Source organism: Augochlora pura, chromosome 1, assembly GCF_028453695.1.
Source record: "Augochlora pura isolate Apur16 chromosome 1, APUR_v2.2.1, whole genome shotgun sequence".
Taxonomy (NCBI): domain Eukaryota; kingdom Metazoa; phylum Arthropoda; class Insecta; order Hymenoptera; family Halictidae; genus Augochlora; species Augochlora pura.
Genome location: NC_135772.1, coordinates 12,409,542 through 12,434,661, shown reverse-complemented (window position 1 = coordinate 12,434,661; position 25,120 = coordinate 12,409,542). Strand labels below are relative to the sequence as shown.

The 25,120-nt window shown below is 35.0% G+C and overlaps 5 protein-coding genes across 5 annotated transcripts in view; 2 read left to right on the top strand and 3 right to left on the bottom strand.

The window, feature by feature from the left end:
* Positions 1-18,345, bottom strand: part of LOC144478715 (uncharacterized) — a 113,617-nt gene extending 95,272 nt beyond the window's left edge. The window contains exon 1 of the mRNA XM_078196924.1: positions 18,088-18,345. The gene's annotated coding sequence lies outside the window, so the exon portion shown is untranslated. The remainder of the gene's footprint in view (positions 1-18,087) is intronic.
* On the top strand, positions 1,339-5,076 carry Xport-a (exit protein of rhodopsin and TRP A). The gene is made up of 2 exons (XM_078176521.1): positions 1,339-1,512; positions 4,769-5,076. Exon 2 carries the CDS (start codon positions 4,790-4,792, stop codon positions 5,072-5,074), a length of 285 nt encoding a protein of 94 aa, XP_078032647.1. The 5' UTR covers positions 1,339-1,512; positions 4,769-4,789; the 3' UTR covers positions 5,075-5,076.
* On the top strand, positions 5,563-6,640 carry LOC144467620 (uncharacterized). Its single transcript, XM_078176512.1, has one exon. The coding sequence runs from the start codon at positions 5,570-5,572 to the stop codon at positions 6,401-6,403; it is 834 nt and encodes a 277-aa protein (XP_078032638.1). The 5' UTR covers positions 5,563-5,569; the 3' UTR covers positions 6,404-6,640.
* Positions 18,346-19,490: 1,145 nt separating the features above from the next.
* LOC144470069 (uncharacterized) lies at positions 19,491-21,165 on the bottom strand. The gene is made up of 3 exons (XM_078180880.1): positions 20,122-21,165; positions 19,671-19,757; positions 19,491-19,562 (listed from the first exon to the last, which is right to left on the bottom strand). The coding sequence occupies exons 1-3, from the start codon at positions 21,163-21,165 to the stop codon at positions 19,491-19,493; spliced, it is 1,203 nt and encodes a 400-aa protein (XP_078037006.1).
* A 1,053-nt stretch (positions 21,166-22,218) lies between these two features.
* On the bottom strand, positions 22,219-24,299 carry LOC144471289 (uncharacterized). Its single transcript, XM_078183183.1, has 3 exons — positions 23,274-24,299; positions 22,340-22,426; positions 22,219-22,284 (listed from the first exon to the last, which is right to left on the bottom strand). Exons 1-3 carry the CDS (start codon positions 24,297-24,299, stop codon positions 22,219-22,221), a joined length of 1,179 nt encoding a protein of 392 aa, XP_078039309.1.
* Between the last annotated feature and the right edge of the window lie 821 nt (positions 24,300-25,120).

The window sequence follows — 25,120 nt, the reverse complement described above, 5'->3', positions numbered from 1 at the left end:
AATATCTACAAAACTTCCAGATATTTCTATTATAAAATTGTTCATCACCATTTTTTCAATCTCTTTTGCATTGGTGGTATCGTATAAAACGCAGAAAATGATTGACGAAGCACTCTTTGATTTAACCGGAACGATCACTCCAAATGAAAAAGCATCATCATATTTGAAAACATACATACATCGATCATTATGCGCTGAATTAATTGCTGCCGACTCTTGAAAATCTCGTAAATAGTCGTAGATATAAAAATTACATCAACCTTCATGAACGTAACTTGTTAAACAAAATGAATTAATCCGTAAATGTTAACATTAATATAATCTATGAGGAAAAGACAGCTGATTTCACAGACAATTTAAATCCTATTTATCGAACAAAAAAATTTTGTATAAAGAATACATTTCTGCAAACTGGTAGAGTTTGTTATTATACTGAATGTTCTCCAGCTAAGTGAACAAATAATAAAAAGGAAACAGAGTTTGTCGATTACAAATTAAATAGCACAAGAGGACGAACTTTTGTACGGAGGCGGATTATTTTCTAGATTATTAATTTTCCAAGTACAAAGGTTAAGTTTAGTTCGTAAAATAACGATGCTAAAAACAGAAGCGTCAAAAACTTTTAACGTAGAAACATTTTAATGCGATTCTCAATATTTTGTTTTCATTCAGCTTTGCAAGGGAAAACAGGTTCCCTTGGAAACTGAACCTTGATTCAAATCTGCAAAAATTCTTAGTTTTGAAATAAAGTTGTAACACCAGCTAATTTTATCGTCGGGTAAGCAACTCTTATTTATTTATTTATTTGATTAATAGCAATTAGGGATAAGTTATGGGATTGCAATCTGTAGAATTACACATCGAGTTTAATTACGATAGTTTCTACATTAGATTAGCAACCAGATTTAATTATAAATAGAATTCCATTGGAAGTGATATAAGAGAAACATAGCTGATTATTTTATTATACAATCACAATTCCAATAACTTTTGGAACTTCTTTATTAACTTATTTAATTAATAAATTATCGCTAATGGAAGTACTTTATATTACTTTATTTACTATTATTTGTTAATACATTAACGTAAATGTACGAATGAACTTTTTCTTCTCCAATTTTGACAATTTCGCTTCAAACTCTTTCTAAGATTCCAAAGGCCTCTAAGCTCTCCCGTCTTTAAATTATGACATGCACGATGTACATGGTAGAGGTTACTCGAGATTTTCATTTAAATTATTAGGTGCGCATACTTCTGAGAACCTTTGACGTAACCAAGAGGATTTTGTAATCAGCTTACCAATTCCAGAAGCCCTATGAACGGGATACACGGAGACGTGGACGAGAAAAAAACTAGCAAACAGTTGAAGACGATCGTTTCGTGCGCCACGATACGTGAACACGAACGACTGGAAAGCTTCGACTGGAAAGCTCCACCGCCGTTGGGAAACTCGGAACCGAATCGTGATTCACTAAACTTGACTCGTGATCGACGGGACACTAATTTATCGCGGTGAGTTTTGTTCAGACGGAAACTCCGTTTTCAAGTAATTTATATTTAGGGAACTTCACGCAGCACATCGAACTTTCGTCGTCCCTTCGAGGCAATACGTGATAAATATAACGTACGTGTTCTGTGCGCGTTAAGTGCTATGGAAACATCGTCAGGTTCCACGTGAACATAATTTTCGGTGCTGGCAGAAATTGTTTTAGAAACCTGTGAACTTAAAAGTCTTATTCATATCGTTGATCATTAGTTATTTATTATTGGTGGATTTTTATGCAAATTAAAAATTGTTCGCATCCCTTGACATAAACAGGAATTAAACAGAAATCTGTTTTACTCTCTTAATAATTCTAATAAATTGAAATTATTGTAATAGAGCGTTTACATTCTTCAGATTTGTTACCCGTTTTGCACTTAATTTGCTCACATTTATTATAGATGTTGGAAATCTGAAGTTTGTTTAATTACACTATTTAATTTGAATTTCTTGGATTTATGTGGTCAAATTTAAACATTGTAATCTTATGTGTCACTTACTTAAGTCGATATCTTGTATTAGTTTCTTGTGAAAATTGACGATGACAATTGATGAATAGATATCAAGAATATGTTAAATAAAATTTTCTATTTAAATATATTCGCAAAATCATCTACAGAATTTACAGAAATTACAAAAAGTAGAGTAAGTTTCCTGATCTTCGATTTCCGGTATGACACAGACAGGGGTAGCTCTAATTGTCTCACAATTAACAGCCAACTATTTTTGCCGGCGGCGAATTTAAGTTTTGTCATACATTGTGCGAGTTTCCACAGAAATAATGGAAGTGGAAACTTTGGTAATTAGGAGGTCGATAGGACCGTCCAAGTTTTAGGATGGAAACAGGATCGAGACAAAGGGTTCATTCTATTCAGTTCTAATCAATGGTTTACTGTCATCAAGATCCACATTTTCTGCAATACTACCTCTGAACAGTGTTAAGTTTCCTGGCAGTAACTTCCATACTTGTAGAATAAACGCGATAGCTAATTTTTGATAGCGAAATCTACTATGAGAGAAAATCACAGCAAATTTCCATAAAATCCATTTCTGAATTGAAAAAGCTGTTCCGGATAGGATCAAATATCTCCGCACAGAACGACGAAAAGTCGACTCAATCTGACAAATATTTTCCGCAATCAAGCCGATAAGTGCTGCCCATTTATAAAAGTGTAAAAATTTGAAGGGAAGAGCCCCTCTAATTTCGTATGTGCATCACACCAAAAATTACAAAACGTAATCGATACGGCGTGAATTAACTTAATAAGATTAAACATCGAAGTTGTATGTAAAATGAATTATTATATTCTTTAGATTCTTATTACTGGATGCTTCTCCTAATATATTCCCTGTAACAGCATAATTGGCGGACAAACTTGAATAATTCAAAGGTCGTTAATTAAAGGAATCACAAATTTGGAGAAGTGCGAACGCGCATAGAAGCCGTCGGCCGTGGACCGACTGTCTTTCACCGATAACGATTCGCTTTTCGTCTGGCCACAATTTCCTCTCGGTTCATTCGCAAGCTTTGCGTAAATTTGTCTCGCTTCTCCGCGTACAGCACGTGCGAAACAGTATGAACTAAAATATACATTTTCACATAGTATAAAAGCTATAACAGTTCTCTCGAATAATTTTATTAAAATAGTTCCCAGGTGCGGGCACACAGCGCCCTTTGCAAACTGCGTTATAATTTCGAAACATATAAAATGTTACCGAAGCATTGTTCTCTTACTAATTGTACCGAAAATTGTGATTTTATCTCATTTATTGAGATAATAAATGATTCATTTATTATTGCCAAAAGCAGTGTTGTGTTAGAAATTCAAGTAACGAAGATTCATTGACTAAGTACATGTTCCGGATTTACATTTTAAAATTTGCTATTATAGTAGCCGAAACTAGTAATAATAATAAACTAAATAATGAAAAGATTCGCAGATTTTGGTGATTGGTCAGATAAGATGTTGGCTGAGGCTAGTATCAAAACAGGATCGTCTAGGCGTAGATGGCAATGAAATATCTATGGGAAGTAAAGAAAATGCAGCTATAAATAATTTTCTTGTTCGTCCCAATGTCCTAAAAACCCCGTGTTCAAGAGCTGCATTTTATACGCGGCATTGTGCACACGCATGTGAATCATGCTTGTATGTCAGATCACGGTCATCGCACTCACTCAAGCACTCGCATCTTCTTTACGTGGAGGAATGCCTGAAATATGCCTCTGTCGCTGTACTACCCGAGCTAATGCACGTGGATCTCCTGATATTCTCGTGGGCAGAAAGAAAAGAATTCACAGAAATGCATTTTACGTCACTTAAACTTGTTACTTGAAAATCTTCGGTACCTTCATTATAAAACTCGTGCAGTTCTCTCGACAAATTTTAAAAAAATAAAATGTCATACAAATAAAATGAATAACCTAAAAGTCACCAGGCTCATTGGATATCTAAAGATAATGAATCCATCGAAATTCGATAGACTTCTCAGTTACTTTTCTGTCACAAATATAATTATTATCATTGCATTTTCTCAAAAATTGTTTATAACGAAAAAGCAGTTTGCGTAACGTTCTGGGATCTAGTTATCATTATGGTAAATTTGAATATTTAATTTTGGTTTGAATAAATTACTTTGGGTTCGCGAGATTTTTATAGGGGCTGGTTCGTTAGTCAGCGCGTTAAAGTGAAAGCTCGGAGATTTCACCGAAACAGGGAGACGATCATAATTAGATGGCTGAGAAATTTTATGCAAACGTCGATATTTACAAAATACTTTCTGCGAACCCGGACGAAGGTAAATTTTACAGAATCATTCCAAACATTCCTCATTTTTCAAATACATTATAAACGTTTTCAAATATTGTTGTTGTAAATGTTTCCTTCTATTATAAAACGAATGAAGCTTTTTTTCTAGTAATCTTTACGAGTTGAAAATAATATACATCCTGAACACTTATTCTACGGTTTTTAATTCCGTACAGTCATTTACGTCGCGAGTACATAAAATTCACAGTAACTAAGAAATAATCAAAGTATGAACTAAACATTGTGATTCAAGAGGACTTAACTTGAATATTTGTTCTTTAAATTACAGATAGATTAACATAATATTTACAGTCACAATTATTTATACTGCCATCAATTTTTTAAGTTTAAAATAATAAGATCAGGTTCTAACAGTGTATGAATCAATAGATTAAACAGAATTTTATACGATTTTCAGATGAGATCTGTCTAGTAAGCAATGAAGAAACGAAATAATGAGAGCAGGACAGCGAAAGGGCGACAAAACGAAAACACCGGCACGATCGACAAAAAGACCAACAAGAAGGACAACAAAGAAGAGATAAGCTTGAAGGATGAGATAAACAATCAAGGGTTCAGCGATTGGCTACGATCCAGCGATGGACTGGAAATGATGCGACTGTTTGTCATCGCCAATTCGGTCTTGGTGTTCGTCACTATGGGGTGGCCGAAAGTGCAAGAGATGATCAATCTTTTCAAAGAATATTTTTGGGACGAAGATTAAATGGTTGTTTACAAGAGACCTATACGTACTTCAAAATTTTATCCAAGGACAAAACTTGTACTGTTCTCGAGTTTCTAGTGTTAGAAGCAATTCTTCTAATTTCGGAAAATATTGTGTCAATTTGTTCAATTCTCGCGTGAGCAGTTTTGTCTTATTTAACAGCAGTCTCGGTCATTACGATAAATCATTTAATCGTTAAGCGGTATATGAGTGACACTAATTTTTAAATAAGTTTTGAAATCAATTTTCCTTGCATTACATTCAATAAACGCTTCCAAGACTTTTAGAATACGAAAAAGTTAAACTATTATCACTACTAAAGTATAAACTTCTGAAACTACTATTTCCCACGTGAAATTTAAACTTCCCGGTTATCATTAATCAAACAACTAAAAGATATTCTGGGAATTTTTGGGGTTGACGTTCGCCACTTAACGCGTTAATAAATCCTGCATCTTAATCAATCGGAAGCAGTGGATTGGATAGCCCGGAATCATGCTGGGGATGCTCTTTCGTGGAGTGTTCCTGATCGGAATACTCTCCTGGTACAGCACCAACGTGTGGAAAATGATCGACGGCTACTTCAGGGATCAGTTTCGCAGCTACTTGGAGGAAGAGTATCGGAAGAATCCACGAATGCGGGCCGAGCTGCAGACAGCCTCGGTTGGTAAAGACGATCCCGCTGCGGCGATACCAGAAACGACGGTGGTACCGTCGCGGGAGATCCTCGAAGCCTGTGAGTCGACCGTCTGTCCGATCGAAATTGTAGGCAATGATACGGGGCAGAAGGAGGTGACAGGTGGCACCAGTGAAAACGAGGCCGGGAGTGAATCCATCGATAAAAATGCATACCTGGGAACCACCGCGGAATCGCAGCAGCTGGAAAGTAGGAAGTCGTCTGAAGCCGATCAGGAATCCCGACCAGGCGTTAATCGCGACGACCATGACCTCCAGCATGACCAGTTAGACGAAGATCGACGATCGAGTCCCTCGCCGGCGAAGAAGAAGAGGAGCAAAACAAACGCGAAGTCTACCACCCCTAGGGACATCGCGCGGGATCCTGCGACCCCGAAAAAACGAACCGTGAAGACGATCACCTTGACGGAGAAGGACTTCATTTCGGTGATGGGCACATCGAACGACGATTTCTGGGAGTTCGAGGAAGACGCGGACGAGAGAGAACCGATCGAAGGTATTCTAGTTTCCCAGTTACCGTTCAGACCAAAGATAGACGGTATTGGGTATTTGGAGAGAGTCACCGCGGATGAGTACTGTCCATTGACCTTGGAGGACGAGCCGAACTGCGGGGATACGGTTAAATGGCCTTAGGAGTTTAAATTCTACGGATCAGTGAGATACGATCGAGAGAGAGAAATTTGAGGGATGATATCTCTCCCCTCGACGATGTTTTCAATCTTATGTGTACAAAAAAATAACTGGATACCGATTTCTATCTTTTTTAGCAACTGCTGTGGATCCCCATCCTTAAATAATTAATATAAGCTAAATATCTTAGATATTATCTATGCATAGCTTTATGATAATTTGAAATAAATAGCGAAAAATGCAAAAAGTTGTTTGTGACGTAATTATAGTAGTTTAGCCCAGAGTCGCGGACATTCTACCCCGACAGAATAAGAGCACTGCAAGATTGCAAGATATCTATCAGAATGGTGCATATTTAATTACATTTGATTGTCGATACCAGTCATAAATTTGTCAACAGAAAAATACTGCATGATTTATTTTAAAATATATTTGTATTTTAATAAATTATTATTATTATTATTAATCAAAAGAGCTCTAAAAAATTCATATAAATATATATTTATGTTCCAAATTTGCTCATTAACAACAAGACTTCTGAAACACAATACTATTCACAAAATCCTGTTACGGTAATTACGTATGCATACGATCACGAAATATTCATTTGCTAAAAATTCATTTGCTAAATTCATTTGCTCTCCAGTATGTTTAACATTTTTTTACAACCACATAAATAGTATTCGTTAGTTGAACTTGTTTTACCCAATTATTTAGAAAACTATATCACAGTGGAACAAAGATATCGATTGAAATGGTGCCCAGCAGGCCTATAAGAGTATCTCTGCCTGTAGGCTGAGAAATTGTAGGTGGCAAATTCCAAGAAACGTCATCGCCTGCGCCCGCATTCCCAAGATGGTTTATGACAGTACCTGCCGTTGTCGTCCTAGAGCGTCCTAGACAATCAGTACACGGCATGGTTCGGTTCTAATTATGCAGGACATCTGAAACCTACCAGAACTTGTCCAGTGACGGAAGTAGCTTGTTTAGAACGTAGCATGAAGAGGCAATAGAAAACTTCGAAGAATGCACTATCATTCAACGATTTTATACATAGAACATAATGGTAGTAATTATACTGCGGAAATTCGAGAGAAACTGATTTCCTTTCTGAAATTGATAATAATATCTTCACAATCGCCTAACGTTTATACGGTTTTGTATTTCTCTTAGGGTAGAACTCCATTTCTTTAACATATTTGGGGGAAATGACTTTAAATACAAGGATAAACATTAATTTTACCATCATTTAACATATATCTATGATATATTTATCGAAATACAGTTCACTCATAATATTATAATTTACAGTAGCGCCATTTGAAAGAACTGTACACGTTATAATATGTAATTGCAAATAGAAAAAAACGTTTGCTGTCTTATATTTATATTGACTAATAGCCATAAAAATAAGAGTTTTTTTTCATTGTTAAAGCACTGCATATTTTCCATATTTATTTCTAACTATGCTTCATGCCTTTTTAAAGCGTCAAATAATTTCAAACTAGTCATCGATACAAAGCACCACACTTCTTCTCTTTTCAACATTTTTCAGGACCGATTCCTACTAACCTGCCTATATTAATACAGTCACAGAAGTAGGTTAAACGCATTTGCAATACTTGCAGAAATAATCCTTTTAATTCCAGATTTTTTATTATTATTGTTTAAGTAACGCGTCGAACAAGAGACGCGATTGGAACTACAGACTATCAGTTGAGGCGAGGGGGAATACTCCTCTAACCCATCGACAGAAATTGTTCTTTTCAGAAAGGGACAGTAGTGAAAACATAGTTCTGAACGTATCACACAGATATGAATAATTGACTTAAATCGTTACTTATCTCAAAACAGAAGTCGTACAATTGGTACGTCGCGTAGACTGTAGTCGAATAATAGAAGCATCGCGCTGACGTCCATTGTCGGTAAACAAAATGTTATGTATGTCGGGTAAACAGAGTCAAGATAAACGGAGTTCTACTCTATTTATAAATAATAATTAAAAGACACTAATTCAGTACGATCTGGAGCACATGGAGAAGAAATACTAAACAGAATACTGGAATTAATAGACCGCGATTCTTTATGCATTTATGGCACACGTAAGTTTGCAAATTGGAAGAATACATGGCACATTCATGAAAATTAATTGTATTATTGTTCTACGTTTGCCACACGGAACTTTCTAGCCGATGTAAGGAATTCGTACATTCATTAGACATTCTAAAGGTGACTAATGAAAATAACAATTTGCATAGCGCCGCATGACTCTCGAACGATACATAACGTTTTGACAAAAGTATAATTAAATACGCTTATGTTTTTCGATAAACCGTAATGTAACAGATAAAAATTTAAATTAAATGTCAGAAACAAGATGGTCAAATATTTATACTGTGGCAAAGAAATTGTAAAAAATGTTAAAATAGAGAAGTTTACAGAGCTATATAAAGTACGTACATATGTTAAATGCCTATTTAATTCAATAATATTTTATACGTCTATACTTTTAAACGATCCTATTATACTGCTGTAATAAACACTATTATTTAAGTGTACCAATGATCTCTTAACGAGCTTGTGGTGTAGTTTAAACGAAACTTTCTCATCTTGTACTTGATAAACGTGCACTGCAGATGAAAATAATGAACCGACTAATATCGTAAAACTGTTCTTAGCCTCTTAGTGAATGCCAATATATGTGAAATTCTTGTTGGATCAAGATAGCCTAGGAATTTTACTAGTGAAAACGAATTCGCATGACTAATGTTGCAAGAATAAGGCCACAGTTCGGTGGGATGCTGCCCTTTGGCCTTGAAAACGAGGCCTCATATAGGGGAAACTACGAGTTGCTGTGAAAGTGCAGAGAAATTGTGATCTATGATTTCTGTGCATATTTACGATCGCCGGGGAAATTGAATCGCCAGCGGGAGGACGTGCAGACTATACTTTTCGCGTCTATCACACCAGTTAGGCCCGCTACAGTTCCTTCGTTTGATAAGCTATCGTGCTTCCGTACATTAAGATATTGTCGACCAGTTAACGTCACTGTTACCCTGAATTCGGTCATTGTTCGATCTGCGCTATAATATACTATAATTACAACAAATTCTTTAGTGCACAACGGCCAGATGTTTAACGATACTCTTCAAGCATTAACTGTGACTAAAAATAGCTCTATAATTGTCTTTGAACCAGTTAGTTGTTGCGACCTCTTTGAAAGAGTGCTGCTCAAATGTGTTGCGAAAAATACGCGGCGATACAGATGTTTCATAGTAATTACTTATATTGTTTTTCTTGATCGTTACATTCTGAAAAAATTTAGAATTTACGAATATATCTCAGTTTTTATTAAAATTATAATTTAAACTGAATTTTTATGCATATCGAGTATACTCTTCATAACACAAAATATAGAAAAACAGCTAGCTGGTTAAATAATCGTTTTTCAAAAGAACTTGTTTTAATATATTATTCAAAATAATTTAACGAATTGTGAATGAGATTGGTGTAGTTATTGAGTAATTTCGGAATAAACTAGTAATAAATAAGGAACGATCATACGATACGCGTAGAACTGAAATTAAAATTCGTTGTCTTAAACTTACAAACGCTAATGTATGCAAAGGCTGTTCCAAGATCGAAGTAATTAACGAAGTATGCGAAAATGGCATCGTTAGTTATTCATTCAGCCATCAGGATTTGTGATCACTCGCGAACATTGTAGGCGCATTGGATACACGGTTTACATAAGATTAGGTATCAAAGTCATATAAATCGAAATATATGTATATCCCGCATGAATACGCTTACATAAATTTCCATAGTAAACATCCTGGATAATTGAAAAAAGACTAATACTACGTTAGATTTTTAGTCGCTGTAATGCTCGCGCGCGTACGCGCAGCTCGTCCTTCCGGTTTTCGTCTCATTTCCCTTAAACTGGCGTTACGGCATGAAATTCACGTAGACGCGAGACGCGGTGCTCTATTTTTCCGAGTAAAACTGTTTTCCCAACCGACGCCGTAACTCATGATTTACTAACCGGCAATCGAGAGGCGCACACCGGCGAAATGCAAATTAGAGCGCGGATGGCACAGCCAGACGAGAACGCAGACGCGCATCGAGAAAGCTCGCTTTATTATTAGTCAACATTAAAAAAGAAGGAAGAAGCCAAATGGCATCACAGCGAGAAGGTCATCTGGAATTTTTCTACCCACGATGCATGCTTAGGCATCAATTAAAGCGAGCCGCGAACATAATTGCACGATTAAGTGCAAGCCTACGCGGTTTAATTGAAAACCGGAGGTGAAATATTTCACGGGACTCTTGTTTTCGCGCGATAAACACTTCACAATTGTTTGACTTTGTAATGACGTCAATTCTGTGTCGAGTTTATAGGATATTTGTAGGTATTCTAAACGTCTCCACGCCGTCTTAAATGGTAGGCCAGATATACGTATGTGCAATAAAGCAAAACGAAAATATAAAACAAATTGTTGAAAGATCAATTGTTCTAGTTGACTAAGAAATCATATCAAATTGCAAAACTATTTTAAAACAGAAAATATTGTTATATAAATATTTCAAGTATCATTTTAAGTAATAGATTCATTACAATTCCAATAAAATATTATTTTAAGTAGTACATAAAACTTCAGTACATGTTATACAATATTTTATTTGAATAATTTAAATTACTAAAGCATGAAATAAATATTTTACTTTGATTATATAAAACGTGAAACAAAATAGTTGATTTGAATAACATGAAGCAAACGGTGAAATATTTCTTACAGAGATTTTAACCCGAAGATAAGTTAAAAATGTTTAAAATTGTAAAAATTCTATCTACCACGAACGAAATACGTTATCTCAAAAGTTCTCCGAGCAAATAAAATATATAATTTTCAAAAATACATGGATGATCCAAAATAAAATATCTATTTACTATTTACTATTTAAAATACTATTTTACCCAACTCTGAGAACGTTGTCCAATGTTAGAAATATTGATTAAAGAATTGAGTTCTCTGTTTTATGAGGTAATTTATGAATATAAAGTATATTTGTATAATAAAATGAAATGACAAAAATATTTGTAATACTACAAATTCGAAATGGCTTTATTCCTGAGCGTCACGGCCATGCACAGTTATGTTTGAACGATGTCCAATAATGCAAATAATACTGCTCGAAAATATCTGCTGGAAACAGCGATTGCACGAAGGCCAAAATATTATTTTAAAATGCAAACTCTCTCCCAGAAACATTGCATGAACTTGAGAAAATGTAAAACGTTCAGTTGGTAAGTAATGGCAAGATTGTAAGAATGATAATGATGTGCAATAAAGCTACAACAGACTTTCTTCAAATGCATCATGATCTAATAAGGAACGAATGATTGTGCGTTTCGAGCAGCTCGAACGACATAAAAATGAAAGAAATAAGCAATACGTAGAATCATCGAACGCAAACTAAGGTAACTACGCGCGAAAAATCGCACCGTCTCGTTCGTCAATTATGCAAGACGACAACCGATGCGCGCTTATGTGTGCATCATTTTATACATCCATGTCCATGGTCAACGTGTTACATATACGACAAGTGCAGGAAATGCATGCCTGCGGCCTTAAATGCGTTATTGGAATGCGCGTTGAGAAGCTAGAAATATGTCCCCGTCAAAGCATAAATAATAAATTCATTATATGTATACCTCTTACATGAAATACGAACGAACTCGATACTCCATATAAGACTCGAACGAGCATTCTTTCCGTAGCATCCATCTTTATTATACTTTTCTTTCGCGTGTGCACGCAGTCCTTAATAGACTGTTCATCCGGTTGATGAACCAATTTTTTAAAACAGTCATAATTTGTGTAAATGCAGTGCTCCGTTTTATAAATATCTTTTTAACAGTGTACGTAAATGAAAATAAATCGTTATAGTGATATACATAAAATGTCGGATTATTCAAAGGGAATTAAAAAAGGCTTTTAATTAAATTGAATATTTTACTAACCGACTAAAGCACCACTTGCTTGCACGCATTTCTACAATAAATATCAAGTCGATGAATATGAAATGTAGAACCATTCAAAGAGAGGGAAAAATGTTCTTTATTATGTACTGTAATATAAAATGTTGGATCATTCGAAGAGAGAGTATTATTTTTTTAATCTAGAGAAACATTATATTCGTCAAATATGCAGCACTCGCCTGCGCGCATTTTCGTCAACGCGTTTGCAATAAATCATAAGTATAAAATCATTCGTCACATAAAAGATCGACTGCCAATAAACCCGACGGTTTCATATTACGTGACTAAATACAAAATGAAAGTGCTCGCAGAAGAACTATTTACAGCAAGAAATAAGAAAGGCCTGCGGAACCTGTCGGAATTGAATATGGTACAGGTCAAGATCCTGTATCCTAATTACAAGGTGTCTCGAGTCATCGACGGCATGTCGACCATTTTCACCGACCGGTAGAGGATCGTGCTGATGTCAGTTGTCTCGTCGGGTTTGTTATGTAGCGCACGCGGGAAAAGAAGGATGGAAAAAAACTTCGCCAAGAACGGACAAAACCGTTTCCTAGATAACCGAGAAAATGCGCCGGCAATGGCCTCGTTACGATAGCCTGCGATTTCTCGTGAACCGCTTCCCGCATGCTTCGATTTGGATCTATCTTTTTCTGTTTCTCTCCTGCGGAATAATCGTACGCATTATGGGAAGAGGATGCTCGTAATCATGTAAATCGTTTCATCGATTAAGGTGCGTACACAATCGTAAACTGCGTGCAACAACAATTATCGTGACGTGTAACAGCAATCGATGTTATGCTCGTTTTCGTAATACGTTACGTAATTACTAGACTTTATGCAAAATTAAAATTGCTTGCAGTAATCTTAGATACCGATGTCGAATTAATATTTTCTGCTTAATTCTTCCTTTAATAATTTTCTAATCACTACTAGTCAGTCTTCCCATAATAATTTTTGAATCATTATTAGTCAGCCTTCCTAAAATAACTATGATGAATTACAAACGATACATCGATGTTTTTCAATTCGTTTAATATCTTTATTGTTTCAAATTTTATTTATTCATTTTCATTGTAAAATGTGCATTCCACTAATTACACTGAGTAATAAGTGTTCCAGAAATTTTTTGTTATAAATATCATAGATTTCCTTGCTATTGCTATTGCATCAATTTCTTGGAAAAGTTATAAATCTTTTTAACATTGCGTACAGGATTAATTGAAATAAATTTACAAAGCATGCAAAAATATAATACATGATATTAAATTTACTTTATAATTTAATAATTACTGACATATTAATCATAATTAATAATTTTCTAATGCGTACATAGTGTTTAATGAATAGAAGATTATTATCTGGGTAATTTGATCGATTATTCAATAATATGTACATAAAAAGGAAGATCTAAAATAATGAAAGAGATAGTGACATGAGGTAATGATAAAATTACTAGCAAGAGTACCAATACGTTAGTCACGATATAGAAATAGTTTCAATGAAGGCTACAAAAAATATTCAAATCCAAAGCGAATTAAAATGATATACGTAGAAGATTATAATTGTTCATTTACAGCTAAGGTATATATTACACAAATATCAATGAAATGTTTAGCAAAATGAAGTCAAGCTTCTATTACCACTAAAAGATCATTTAATAATCGATAACAGTTCTAAGTACTTAATCAAAAGCGAAAATTATTATTGTGCCTTTTATGTATTATTTATGCAAAGAGCCCACAAATTAATGCTCACTCGACCATAAAATTCTCTTTACCCTTCATTTATTCAAAGAAGTTCAGAAAATATTTTTTTATTAATGTATACATGAAAAATTAAATATTATACACATGCAATACAATTTTGATAAAATAAACGATCTCTGTCATTTCGTATCTATGCACAACTACGCGATTTACACCATCAAAGCAGAGGAATTTAATAAGAACGCTACTAATGACACGCACACGGCCATGCAGCTGGTTAAGAGCATCGAGCACGCAACTTTCTTTCGTACGTTAACAACATGCATCTTCGTAGAGCGACTTTCTCAATTTGACAGTTTCGGAATCGAAACGAAGAAAGTATCCGCTATAGTACTCCCTATTGATTTCAAGGTTGATAGCACATGGAAAGCAATTCGCCACGTTTACGATAATTATGGGAAACATGCAAATGGTCCATGGAACGAGATACAAGGTAATTAGTTAACTCGTCGCCGGAGAAAATGTTTTCGCTTTCTTGTCGTCATTCTTTTGTCCATGTGTCTCTCACTTTCTTGCCCGGTCGCGTGAACTCTACAATCCTCCAGCAGCTTTGTTTGCTCGATGAAGTTATTTTACCAACGAAACGATGAGAAAACATTATCTCGCCACTGTTAGAGATTTAAATGGCAGTAGAATCGTCCGCAGCAGTGACTCTCAGTTCGTGTTACAAGCGATTTCGAATTTCCAAGCTATTAATTCAAAAGTTTTACGAATCGAAGTCAAAATTGGTGATAATTTTCATCGAGAATCTCGAAAATCTCTAGCTAGTTAATTTGTGAGCATTTTTTGATATCGGAATAATTAGAAATAACTGTAGAATATTTCGGAGCAGCACAAGTTTGTATACGAATATACCATAAATAAATCAGAACTTTCTCCCAATTTACGTCTTATATATCATATTATCTCGTTCTTTAAAATAATTACGTAATAATTTACAGAGAACCATGAATGTTACCGGTCTTTGCCAACTTTCGATTATTTTTAGTACCCAATTAAAAATAGTTATTACTTCAACGGTCACTGCATTTTATTCAAATAAAAAGCGTAAATAGTTATCGAACAAAATAAAAAATGTTGGAAGTAACTGTAAATTATCTTATGTAATATAAATCAGAAACCGATCAAACAAAGACCGAAAAAGTCGAGAAACAATTTTTTTGTCTTTTTTTGTACAGTCATTGCACCGATAAGACGGACGAAGGAATTTTGAAGTTAATGTTAAAGACTAAGATCAAACGTCAGTGTTTAACAATTACAAAGAAATATCAGTTAACAAAAAGATGTAAAAAAATGACGGAGGAATACGAATGTTTAATCAATGTTGTTCACATTTGCGAGATTCGATGGTACTGGCAGGGTTACGAAATCATTTACGTAAGCTTCTTTTCAATAAGGTTCGAACAGAAAACGCATCGAGAACAATTGACCAGTGGGACATTGGAACAGAGCCTACGGAAACTGACCTACGTAATATATTTATAAAGGGCAGACTCTGATAGTTACTTAAATTGGAACTAGACTCTCGTAAAATCGGAAACCTGCAAACTGTTGCTCGTATTCGCTGAACCAGTGCCATTCTTCGATGACTTTATCGATTGCAGGATTATCGCAGCTTGCAACATTGTAAACTGCTGATTTACTATTATTATTATCATTATCATTCGTCTTCGCTATGCACAAATACGATACGACTGTTGTACAGTTATATCCAATAATAGCAAGACATAATGTAAAAACCAGTGATAAAGGATAAACTTGTTTCGTTGGCAACGTGATATCAAGTATGACAAAAAACCTGGCGACTTCGTGTGCAGTATGTAACCGAGCTAGTTGAATGCTGAAAGCAATCAGAGTGAAAACAGGACTAGCATGACCTTTCTATTGCTTTCACATGATGGGAGATTATAAACCTTGAACTACTGGGAATACGAATTTTTTCGGCTATTTTATACATTATTCATATATGTTGCATGGGGCCGCACGCAATAGGATTGATGATTCGTCTGCATGTAAATCGGATTAACTGCACACTTTCGTAAACATTTAGGTCTTGCTCCGATTCGAATTAGCACCGATGCTTCGGCAAATTTTGCGCATGTCACGTTCAATTCGTGATACGAAAAAATTCCTTAACTCTTTGATAAAAGTAGAACTAAGTATGCATTTGCAATACTATTTATCAATTTTTTTAAACATAGTTTTTCAGGATACCTCTAAAGTTTTTCTCTCTACGACAACGAAATAGGTGAAAATTTTAGTTAATCGTAGGGAACTTGATATTCAAATGACAATATAGTTTTGCATTCAATCTTGCACAATTCTCAAGACACGCAGCATTTTTCGCGTTAGGTATTCAATTACAAAATCCGTCCACGTTACATAAAACACAGAACGTGCAATGCGGGTCAAATTACGTATCGAAAATCGAGTGCAACGGTACCTCGTAAAATTTACCACGCACGTTTCACGCGTTTCTATCTAAACAGTTGCTATCTGGATCTTACAAGGTTCTCGGAAAGATTTTTTGTCGATATTCAATGTAACAATTCCTTTCTTGAAAATAATCCCATAAATTTGTATTAATATTGCTACTCTATTTTATTTGTACACATAATATACTTGAAAAATCGAAAATTTGCAGTTATATGCAATATGTAATTTATAATAATCCTAAGCAGCATTAATTTAGAAAGAATGGAATTGTGAATGTACTTCTGTGTTTTAAAATTAGATTTGACATAGAGTTTATAAAAATCTGTCACATTGGTACAATAATTTCAGGAAATTATATACATTAATTGTGAATATTAATAACAGTTCTATTACTTAATATTCATGAACAATAGTAAACGATCATGCTGTTAAATTGATATTGTACCTGCGATTTTTTTGTAGAAATAAAATTATGGATATCTAAAATTGCAAAAGAAATATAAGATACCAAATTTTTAGAAGTAATAGCATGATAATATAATAATAAAAGGTAATATCCAAGAATGATTGAATGCAATAAAATTGTCATAATGTTTATGGATGAATTACACAGTATTTCTATGAATATAACGTTATAACTAATTAATTTACACATCTTGTTCGTTATAAAATTTAACGAATATCATTATTCAATTAAATAAACATTAATATTATCTACTGTAATATTTTACTTGAATATATAAATCAATCTAAAAAGTGTATAATTGTTTTCAATCGTCAAATAATTGTAAACGTTGATTAAATTTCCAACAATTTTTTGTATGGAAAGTTTTCATATAAATAGTTTGAATCCCATTCTCCAGAACATAAAAATATATCATACTCTAAATTATTCTTGAACGAAAAACCACAAGATTACAATAATTATTGGTGATTATAAATGTATAAAGATGCGGCTAAAAAATAAATACAATCGAAATTAAATCTTCAGGACTCCGAAACTTTATCCTTCGAACTTATCAAAATCTTTTAAGAAGAGGATCAAGAAAGAGCGAGAAGAAATGCTGCGATAATAGAAGGAAAGATCGGTGTAGGAAAGTGTACGGCTATGTTGCCCATCACTACCTGTTGCAGAGGGGTATACAGTAGAAACACTGCAGGACCCCCGGGTTCGCATTCCTGAAAGGAGGGACGAGAGCGCTAGAGACGTGCGCCGGCATACATCTTTTAGAACTAAAAAGGATCCCTTTATGCCTGGACCCTTAGGTCCTGGTTCTACGTACACGGGCCTCGAAAGCACGGAATCATTCGAGATCGAAAAAAAACCGCACGAGTCCAGGCCAGCTTACCGCATCGAACCGCAAGGGAATGCTGGCAACTGATAGGACCTAACCTAACCTAAAATTGGCGTGCCGTCAGAGTAAAACGAAGCGACTTACCTCGACGGTCTATCCTTCCGCGTTGTTTACAAACTGCCACGATGTCTTCTTCATTCATCGAACACAACGTTTCACAGAAATCACCGCACCACACTGATGTCAAAACACTCCGCTACACTCGCGTCACCACGGCGCATAATGCGTGCACCGTTTGAAAAGCTCGCGGTTAAAGCCCGTAAGAATTCGTGGGTCCTTACGGAGAACAGAACCGCCCCGTACTTTTCACGCGCAAAGACCGAGCCGTTCGAGGCTCACGTGGTGCAAATGAACGCCGATATTCGTACGAGACTCGATCGACGACAAGTTCGAGCCAACTCCGAAACGCGAGATAAATGTGACAAAGACGCTAACCGATGTGTTGCCGTTTGACCTGTCTCCGAACTGACCAATCGCCTTGCAGGTGGTATGCTACGATGTTTCTCGTTGCCTGGTGGGGGATGAGGACAACCGGAGGGATAGAACCACCTGACGCGCAACCTTTTGGGGTCCGCTAAAAGATCTCGGGACCTGCAGGGGGGCCTTCTCGAACCGTTGGGACTTACCCGTTCGAGTTTACTTGCGGTCGGTAAAGGTGGCGACTTATCATCGGATGGTATAAATTTCAATTCAGAAATTGATTAGTAATTTCGTGCAGAATTTTAGTGATAAATAGAATTATTGAGAAATCGATTTAAGGAGGTGGACGATGGATACTGATATTCTTGTATCATTAAACGAACGCATAGCTTATTGCATGGTATATTTAGTCTTATAAAGACAAAATTCAATGAACCGAGTACAAATAATGTAAGGATCAATGATCGAATAACATTTTTTGAGACAACTTGCAAATGTAAAATCACTGCAACCATAGTCGATTTATTAAGGCGAGAATTCTATGAGGTAATGGATTTTATTATTTGATGTCTTTGATGGCGCGCCAACCGAATGGATGTGCGAAAAAAGTAAAACTGCAAGCACGGTAGAATGAAACAAGCTATATCGTTCGTCGATTCTGTTGCTGACCTCAAGTTGCCAAAATAACAACAATTTCAAGATGATTTAAAAATGCTGGAAGTACATAGGTATATTTTGATGCTAAATTAAAATATAGGAAGACAACAGAAAATTTGAATCCTGCAATAGTTCCATCGTTCGTGATATTAAATTTGAATAAACGAAGATATCTAAAATAAAAAAGGAAAGATTAATATTTCATTATATTAATTGAGACTATTTAAACGTGAAACGAGTGTCAACTTTATTCTTGTTTGGTACAATTGTAACAACATAATTGCCTTTAATATAAAATCCTCAAATTAACATGTCATCTTTTGTCTGATCATTGCCTTCAGTTGCGTGCTATTACCAAAAAGCTCAACTCGTATTAGTTCAGGAAAAAGGGTTGATCGTGTCGCCAGCGGTTAGTTGGTGCAATTAGAAGTCATTAAAAATTGATAGAGTATAATCATGTACATTAAAACTGCGCTGAGAATCTGTAAATAAATCGCTGTTGTTATAATCTATATTTGTGAGCATACATTCGTTTTTATTCTTTAAAATTCTTTATCATTCACTTTTGCTTTCCCAATGATTAATCTTACCTGCGATATAAGTTTCCTATTAATATTAAACGCTTTCGTCGTAAATGTAATATCTCTGTGCATAACTTGCAAAGCGAAGTACTTCAACTGTAACAGCATAATTATTATTTTATGCAGTTGAAACATGCAGAAATTTATGAAGTGCGAGGTGACAATAATAAAACACATTGATTGTCGTGTCAGTTATGGAAATAATCTTATATAGCATATTTTAATAGTTTTCAGTAGCGTAATAGATACATTACTGGATCTCTAATAACGAGAAAAGATATAGTAACTAATACAATAAATTACGAATTCCCTATTCTATTAAAAATATTGTGCAAAAATATGCTTTGAAATTGCGAATATTTTGCTTTCATTGTTCAACTCTTAACGCATCAACAATACCATTCTTTTCTTTTTATTTCCAAGAAAGGAATAATAGTTTGCAATCTAACTGACCAATTACCTCGAGCTTGACAGCATCATCCGCGCAATCGTTGACACAATCGTGAATCGTAGTAGTGATCTCCGCCGCATGATTCGCTGCAGTTTCGCAGACCCAAACCACTACGCAGAACTTCCCAAACCTTAATGCCACATATGCCAAACCCTCAAAGAAGAGGGACATATTGATTGTTATTACTTCGTCACTACGATAACATTCCGCGAACGAACTGTACAGATCAAAAGTGACTACAACGAAAGTGGCAGTCGTAAAAATGATGTGTATCATCCGAAACATTGTATTGAGGTAGTCGACAGTATCACTGATTTTCTCGTGCATCTCCTCGTAATATTTCACCTTTGTCAACAACATGACAGTCCGTCTTCTTGACAGTTGCTTTTCCGTCAATTCTATATGACGGCCCATCAAAGATCCATTCAACCGTATCAGATTTTCGTTAAGTTTCTTGTAGCAGGCTCCCAAAATGCACACACAGGGTAGATAGAACAATGTCACCGTGCTCGATACCGTCGACAGATACAAATTAATAAAACGTCGCCGCAAAGGTACTTTCACGATCTTCCAAACATATAACGGTATAAAAGCCGCAAAGCAAACGATGTTCGCGCCGTGAACCGTGTAAGTTATTTTCGCGATATAGCTGAAATCCTGGCGCGACAACATGTGTGAAAGCATCGACAATTTTGCGAACAAGGTTGACAGTGAAAATGGTGCCGCGTACAGTAGCAGAGGTATAGATCCATCTAACAGAACGAAAAAATTCTCCGGCATTGTTTCCATTATGGAGCTGCTGGTGTCAAGGAAATTGACTAATAATAAGTTATAGATTACGAGAGCCACATAAACAGTGGCTGCGATTATTAAGTAGACGAATTTTTTCTTGGAGAACACATATTCTTCGGATTTACAGTCGTATGGAAAAAAGCCGAATACGGACAACAAAAATATCATGGGACGCTTGACCAATTCAAAGTCTGTCATGTTTAAAAGCAAACATCGTTTCCGGCCTTTGGAATCTCTGGTTCTCGTTGCATGTTTGGTCATTGCTCAATGATTTATAATTTGTATATAACAGAAAATACGTAGTTCACGTTAATTTCTTGGACTTTAGTAATTTTTGGTTTATAATAAAACTGCAGATTTCAAAAGGATAAGTGATCAAAGCAGTAAAAACTAAGAAAACTTTTAAAATATGCTTAAAAAATTACTGATTTTTTTAAATTTGTTTAAAGCGAAAGTGCATTTTTACTTAACTTATGCTTTCGTCTTTTGATGCAGTAAATTGTTATTTTACAAACAAATGCGCAGTTTATTTGCGAGTAATAAAAACTGTAGACTGTTTTGCAACCGGCTCGAATGAACGTGTTTCAAGAACTGAATGATTAGCATGCAATGTTTGCATGAACAATAATCAAAATGATTGATGAATGACTTGTTTCTGAGATGGTGATCTAGAAATTCAACGCCATAATGGAATGTTGTCTTGAATGAATAAAGTGGCACTTGAAATATACATGATATTATCAGAATACATTGCTTGATTAGGTACTCGTTGATACTATGTATTGTTTGTGATCGTCGAAACGACTGACAATGAGTTACCACAATTACTCTAATTAAATTTTCCATAGATTTTGTAATAAACTAAAATATTTGAAAGAGAGTTCCTTTGGTTTTATACGGTGAACAATCCTTTTTTTTCCTTACGGTACTTAAATTGTCATATTAGTTCATTTTGCTTTCTCAATAATTACAGCCAAATTCAAACCAAACAAATCGTGTTTTTGAGAACGAAAATTCCGCAGGGTTGCTCTTGTACGGATAGAATTCGAGAATCGGAGAGGAAATGATGTTACGGTACAATCAGTGATAACAGATTCGTGGCACGACATGGCCGCCATGGCTTGCGACACTTTCTGTTATTAACCCTTATCGCGCGTTCAAGCATTGTGCAGCAAATTATCAGTTTACATATTTAAGAATGCGCTCCTGAATAGGTGAGATTAGAGTCTTGAATGGGATGAAATGTTTGTACTGTCGTGCGTATACACAGCTTTGTAATTTCTTTCGAAACGTTATAGTCTCTTGTCATTTTATTCAGCAGGATTTCATCAGGAAAAATTGTATTAAGATCAGCAGATAAGTTGTGATGATTCCCACTATCTGCAAATAAGAAGTGTAAAACTCGTTTCATAATCGAAGGTTTCAGATCCCATACCTTTGTCAACAGGGTCATGTCTATTACTAGTCCTCTTGCTACGATTACGTGATTCTGCTGCAAAACTTCTATCGAGAACGACGACAACTATTTTTCCAAATGTAGAAACAGAAGTTGTGATGATACATATGAACCGTATATTTTGAAAGCGATGTATGTCCATTTAAAAAGAAAATAAGATAAGTAATTTGTAATTGATTTAGTGTAAACTTTTTATTTATAACTAGTTAATATTTAATATTTCACTACCACGTAAGGAGCATAAATAAATAATAGTAATAACTTATGTTAAGTGTAACGATATACAAATATAATTAACGTTCATGAAATAGTACTCCTATTTTATTTTTTGTTATTGTTTATAAATGAAATTGGATTAATACAAAATATATTTCAAATGATACTTAACTTTTAATAATAAAAATTAAATTCATCTAAAGGAAATTGATATAATAAAATTACGCATTGATAAATTAATAGAAACATTATCAGACTTGCAACAATTAACTTACATTTTTGAATTGACTAATATGCTAACCTCCAATTTTCTCGAAGCAACAGAAAATGGATTTGCATCACTTTCAAAATAAACGGTATATATAATATATATCTTTGGATACATTAATGCTATTTTTATTTTGTAGTTCTGCTTTATTCTTTGCTTTATTCTCATTCCTGTGAAACATTTCCTTTTAAAATTATTAGAGTGGACTTATAATAATAGCAATATTTAACCTAGCTTATTTCAATATTATTGATTTCTAAAGTGGAACAAATTAGGAAATGTTAATGCAATGATTTCAACTATTTAAAAGGAATATTTGTTTCAATTTAACACAAACAATTACGTATATAAAAATCATCTTCATGTCTTGAGATTTAATGAGTTCAGAATCGACAAAATGGCGGTCATATCTTTCTTTTTTTTCCTTACCTCTGTGGAAATCTGTTTATCAAAGGTAATCACGAGAATCCGATGTATATTGTAACCAATATTCTTCGCCTGATCCTTCAGCATCTCACACACGACAGCCATAAAAATCACACTCTGGCAATTATGAACGAGGTACATAATGTATACTGACCAAAAATGCACGATCTTACCATCGTCAGTATTTTCCATCACATAGGCATACACGCTGAAAGTGATGGTTATTATAAATCTTGCGATGCTAAAGATAGTCTCCAAACCGAAGGTTTCATTCGCCACGTCAATCATTTTTCCAAGTTCTAGATACTGTCTCCTAAGTGACTTTAGCTCTGATAGCAGCATAGGATTATTCTGCGAATGATACACCTTTCGGAGCAGATGAGGTTCATCGGTAACAAGACTTATCCTCAATTTCTCCAGAGATGTGTTGATATTACGAAAACAAAGGCATAACACATATAGGGAATTAACGAACAGTGAGTTCGCTATCAATATTTCTGAGAGTAAGTAGACACAAGACGCGTAGACTACGATCGACCATAAACTTTTTTCCATGAGGACTCCAGAAGTCAGGAACGGGGTGATCTTGATGATGTCGAACGCGAACATCCACTTGGCAGTGCTGCAGAACGTTTCAGGAGGTAGCACTCGGGATGCAGACGAAACCGAGCGAAGAAAATGCAGTTTCGATCGAGATGAAAGGTAGCATGCCCAATGAAGAAGGACACCAAAGCAATACAAACTGGCGTAATCCAATTTTAAGAATAAATCTTTCTGCTTGTTCAGATAAGTAAACCTGGGTAGCAGCACGAAACATAACATTATCATGGTGATAAACATTATCAAGGACCAGACAAAGCTCTTCTTGACAATCTTGCACGTTGACAATGAGGTACTATAGGGGAAGTATCCGAGAACAGAAACCATGAAAACGTAAGGACGTATCAGTGTTACGAAATCCTTGACGTAAAATAATTTCCGTAATTTTTGGTGCGAGACGCTCATGGATTTTCTCAATGAATGGAACATTTTTTGAATGATGTTAATCTCTCACTTCGTGAACTACGGAACGTGGATTGCACTGTTTGCGACCATTGAGCGTTTAAAACTGCACAAGAATTTCATAGTGACAATAAGGTAGACAGAAAATGATATTAGTAATGTGCGATCACTTTGCGCGACTATAACACTTGGCTTTTTCCTGCGAATCTAATTAAACAGTATGCGTTCGACGATGGAAAAACACTTCGCCTAATTTGATGGGCACCTCTCGTATCTACGATTATTGCGATATTATCTTAATAGTCTGCCATGTCTTTCAGTATACCTTTTCTTCATGACTCCATTTATCATTTGCTGGTGAAACTGTTTATATTGTTTGAAAACGCCTCATTGTGAGCAATGGGTGTACTTGTACCTGTAGGAAAATATACCTTTTAAGACTCACTGCATCTTAAGTAATGTAAAAAAATGTCACTATCATTATTGAAAGATGGTATTAGAATGTGAAAGCTATATAAAAACATTTATTAAAAGGATATTATGAACTGTTATTCGCCAAGGTTTAAATTATAAATTTATTAACATTGTAACTATATCCATCTGGAAGAAAAAATGTATAAACTATTGATATATATGTACCATTGCTAATTATACTGTATAATTAGTTGAAATGCTTGCTTAAATGCCGAAATATTCGCGTCGTACACGCACTCGTAGTAGAAATGAAATATACAGGATATTCACTTCTTGCTAACGTGTCCATTTTTCGTGAACTATCGGTAATTCTGATCACAATACAAAATAGTAAAGGAGCTCTAGAGCTCTCTAAAGCTAAGACGGAAAACCCC